The sequence below is a fragment of the Ceratosolen solmsi genome, unplaced genomic scaffold (assembly GCF_000503995.2).
Source record: "Ceratosolen solmsi marchali unplaced genomic scaffold, CerSol_1.0 scaffold10, whole genome shotgun sequence".
Lineage (NCBI taxonomy): Eukaryota > Metazoa > Arthropoda > Insecta > Hymenoptera > Agaonidae > Ceratosolen > Ceratosolen solmsi.
This window is the reverse complement of record NW_011948412.1, coordinates 22,461,643-22,466,398: the sequence shown is the minus strand read 5'-3', so window position 1 is coordinate 22,466,398 and position 4,756 is coordinate 22,461,643. Positions and strand designations below refer to the sequence as shown.

At 26.8% G+C, this 4,756-nt stretch overlaps 1 protein-coding gene across 1 annotated transcript in view; it reads left to right on the top strand.

Annotated features, from left to right (window-relative positions):
- Window positions 1-1,436: 1,436 nt before the first annotated feature.
- The window catches only part of LOC105362412 (facilitated trehalose transporter Tret1), a 7,545-nt gene continuing 4,225 nt past the window's right edge, over window positions 1,437-4,756 (top strand). The window contains exons 1-3 of the mRNA XM_011499856.1: window positions 1,437-1,513; window positions 3,097-3,279; window positions 4,485-4,681. Coding sequence (XP_011498158.1) covers window positions 3,108-3,279; window positions 4,485-4,681 — 369 coding nt within the window. The 5' untranslated portion in view covers window positions 1,437-1,513; window positions 3,097-3,107. The remainder of the gene's footprint in view (window positions 1,514-3,096; window positions 3,280-4,484; window positions 4,682-4,756) is intronic.

The window sequence follows — 4,756 nt, the reverse complement described above, 5'->3', positions numbered from 1 at the left end:
TAATCCTATCCTTATGTGCATTGTTTTTGGGCTTTCTGTAAGATGTTTACGAGTACATGCACAAGTACCCAAATGCATAATACAATATATACTTAAAAAGCTTTAAATTAAAAATTAAAAAGCTGATCTATATTTCTATTATAAATATATTTAATAAATTTATATTATTAATATTTTTACTATTTTACATATATTCGTAGCTAAAGTTGGAGTGAACATATGACAAATAGATATATATAATTTTGCTAGAATTAAATTTTCAAATAAAATTAAAAGAAATCTTCATTTAAAATTAAATTTAAATCAATATATTATTAAAAATACAAATGTGACCAAATTAATTAACATATGCATGCAGCTAAAATTATAGGTCTATTTAAGAAAGAACTTATTTTGAATATATCACTTTTCTCTCCATTTTATTGTACAATATATTATAAAATATAAATTATCACTATTTTCTTCAATCAATTCTTTCAATATCTTGATCAGCTATTACATTTCAATACTTACAATATATTTGCAATTTTTTTTATAACTATTGGAAAGTTACCGGTTGAAAATTTATAAAAATTAATAGATAATAATTATTAAAAATTAATAATTATTAATTTAATTAATAATAATAATTAATTAATAATTATAAATTTTTAATAATTATTAGATGATGAATATTGTGATGCATTTACTGATTAAAAGCAATTTTTTGTTTGCATTTTGTTCATTTAATCGTACATTTAATTATTTTAGGATTTAGATTTCGTTGACTGATATGACAACGATTTCTATCATCAAGACATGAAACGACAATAAATTTAAACTTAAAGTTTATTTGATTGATATAAAAGTTTATGTATGTAGTTTATGTGTGTTTTCTATATATATATATATATATATATATATATATATATATATATATATATATAAATTTAACTATAAAAACAAATATGAAAATCATAAATAATGAGTTTGCCTATTTCATTATTGAAATTGAATAATTTTTGTTACAAATTGTACGTCATTGACTACATAAAAATCACTGAATATTTATGGTTTATTAAACATTTTTTTATTTATGCTTTAATCGTTAAGAAATAAAATACAACTATCGTTTGGAAATCCAAAAAAGTCGGACTGCATTAAAGATACACTAATTTTCAGTTATAAAATAATGAACCGTTATTATTATTATCCAATTAATAAATTATATTCAATCGACTACATGTTAATTTTTCCGGAATCATACATTATACGATATAGATATATTTTCAAAACTATCTACGAGATAAAATAAACGAATGAAAAAATAATAACGCGAAATCTAAAGCAAAGACATATAAAGGTAGACATGGATTTTGGAGGGGATTCACATATAAGCACGATAATAAAACGTACGACTCTCTGATAGACTGACGTTATTTTATACTGACGAAAATGCAAACTGATGAGCTGGGAAAGATAGATCCATCTGAGAAAAAAGTCTTTTGGTCACAGCATGTTGCCAGCATTACGCGTGAGTTACTTTGTTCTTTAAAAAATCACGTAAAATAACATTTCTTGTGATGCGGAAGTATGAAGTTTTGTTATCCTATTAAAAGGATTATAATAAAATAATTATAAAACATCATAGTATTATGTGTATGTAGGTGAAACTTTACAATCGAGTACAATTTTTTAAGATGCCAGTACTTCTGTAGATATAATTTAAAAAGAAAATATCCATTTAAACAAAAGAATTTCCCTAGCATTAATTAAATTATTTTCTTATTAATAAAAATCGAGTGATTAATTTCAAGTTTGAAAATTCTATTTTAATTGTAATTAGTTGAATTGAAATTATAAATGTTTTATAAATAGTAAGATTAATGAAATTTTCAATGCTAATAAATAGAAAATAGTACTGATCATCGCTCGAGTTTAACCTATATGTTAATATAAATGTAACATATTTATTTCGGTTCATATTAGTCTTAGCAGTGATATAAACATAACAGCAGTTAACATTTTTCTACTTATCATATTGTTAATATATTTAATTTATAAACAACTTATTCTTTCTATGTACTTGTTTCATAAATAACATACTTTTATTACAAGTTTTAGTGATCCTTAGCTTAAGCTTTACTGATCCAATGAATCCTTAACAAGTAGCAAATTTATTTGATTAATACAATTAATTAATATTAACAGAAGCAAATTAATATTAATAGATATCAATAAAAAATCTGACTCTAATCTGTCCTGTATGAGAATATAATTGTATCTAACTTTAATTTGTCTTATATTAGAGAATTTTTGATAGCGTAAATTATAATAACTGTCAACTATTTAAGCCGAATTGGTTAAAGCTTCTTTGTTTTATATTTCAATTATCAAAGTAATATAAAATTAAAAAATAAGTTACAATATAACATAAAACCTGCAGTTTCACATACAGATCGATCGAATGTTACTATAGAACATATATATATATATATCGTGATTAATTTAGAATTAATAATTAGTTACCAATCAACCTTACAAGTATAAAAACAAACGTTTGTAAATATAAATTGTGTACATGATTTGTGAAAGATCTAAATTGACTGTATACATTTGAATTATATTGCTTAAAAAAATATTCATTTAGTAAAAGCCATATTACAATTTTTATTTTTTATGGAAACGCATAAAATACATTTTTTTGTGAAACAAATTAATCCCATTTATTTCATTTTAAATTCATATACTTTTTATTAATAAATACGACATTATAACAGCAAACGAGAAAAATATTTTTCCATAGATCTTATCATTTCCGACTAATGTGAATAAAATGTTAATATTATATTTGCAAATAGTTTACAAAAGATTAATGATTGATGTTTTTAAGTGCACAAATATTCAGCAATTACAAAATTAAAACGGCAACTCCTTGACTATTTTCCAAAAATTTGTTCGAACATAATAAATGAACTTATGTTCTTAATTAATTTCAATTTTATATGTGATAAAGTTGTGAAGTCCTTATTCAGCTAATGCGGAGAAACTTTCATATCGATAAATCGATCGCAAAGTCACGCACTAATACACCTATAATATTAACAATGTCATCAGTGAGCCTCGTCATGTTCCTTGTTGGCCTGGCTAATGGCTGGTCGTCGCCGTATTTGGCCCAATTATCGCTCAAAGAGACCGTCGATGGAATACCGAAAGCCACCGACGAGCAATTGTCTTGGGTGGCCTCCCTTATGAATATCGGACGAATATTCGGTGCTGCTGCTGGTGCCGTGTTTCAGGGTAAATCTCTTTTTGCACTTTCATTTTTTATTTTATACCTCATTATCCGTTGGTCAACCCCATAAACATTCGAAGCCCGGGAGATTTATCTATATATTTTTCCTGTCAGAGAGAGAGAGAAGTTTCGCAGATGACGCGTAAGAATAATTTCCGATTTGGAAAATACGTAGCACTAAATCATATTATATCAATTTTCATGTTTATGGTCAAAGCTACTAAAGGAAAATATAGTCGAATTTAGCATGTACGAAATGAATTTAAATGTCCTTTATCCGTATTTAACTGTGCAGAGTTGAATACGACATATATTATTCGTGTGATTAAAAAAGTAATATCAGCATTTAATTATATCGTTAATATGCATTAAAAATAATGTACATAAACTGGTTTTATATTATTTTAGTTACAATATTAAACGTTTTTAATTTTAAAGGAAAATTTTATTTCATTATAATTTATAAATGAAAATGAAGGAATTCAAAATAAAATGCCAAATCAGCATTATACTGTGAATGAATAAACCTTTGTCCATTCTTTTTGTTGAACTTTTTATTTAATTAACTAAACCAATTCCTAAAAAGTTAAAAATAAACTTCTTCATTGTAAACATCACTAAAGAGTTGATTTGATTACTTAAAAAATTTTAACAGGTTGCGTTGACCATATTTTGCCATATTCTCTACATTCAAAGCTGTAAATTTTTTATTTGAATAATTATTTATGTATTTATATTTTATAATAATTATTTGTTTAACTTAACCTAGGCCGATTGAATAAAGAATACCAAACTTCCTTCATAAAATCCATAGATTATTGAAAAACAATAATATAACGTTTACGTATGTATATATATTTAATAGAAACTGTCAATTATTTTATTCAGTTCTTTATTTCCGGATTCTTATAAGTAATTAATACATACTATTCAGTCTCTGAGCCAATTCAAATAATATTTTTTTAGCATACCTCTACTTTAATATTCTTTTGTACATGCGAAAGCTTTTAGAGTGAGCTCGTTATTTCCCTAAACATGTGCATACTGTTACGCTCAAATACGTAGAATGCTGAATAGAAAAAAGTCATTACTAAAATGCTCCCAACTTCATCTCATTGCATAAATCGCTACTGTACGCCCTACCCTACAGCCCACGCCCAGTATCGTCCGAGTGATAGAGCGCTCACTCCTTCCCGAATAATGCTTGCAGAGACTATGGGTAGAAAGATGTCCCTGTACTTTTCCGGTCTGCCCATGATGAGCGGTTGGATTTGCGTGGCCGTGGCCACGACTGTCCAATGGTTGTATGCCGCTCGACTCCTCTGTGGCTTCGCCATGGGCATGATTTGGACGACCCTTTCACTCTACCTGGCCGAGATAGCCGACCCCGAGATTCGTGGCTCACTGGCGAGCAGAAAGATAATTAACGAAGACATGCGATAGAGCGAATGTCGATTAAGTCGTTGGTCGAAGAAGAGCGCC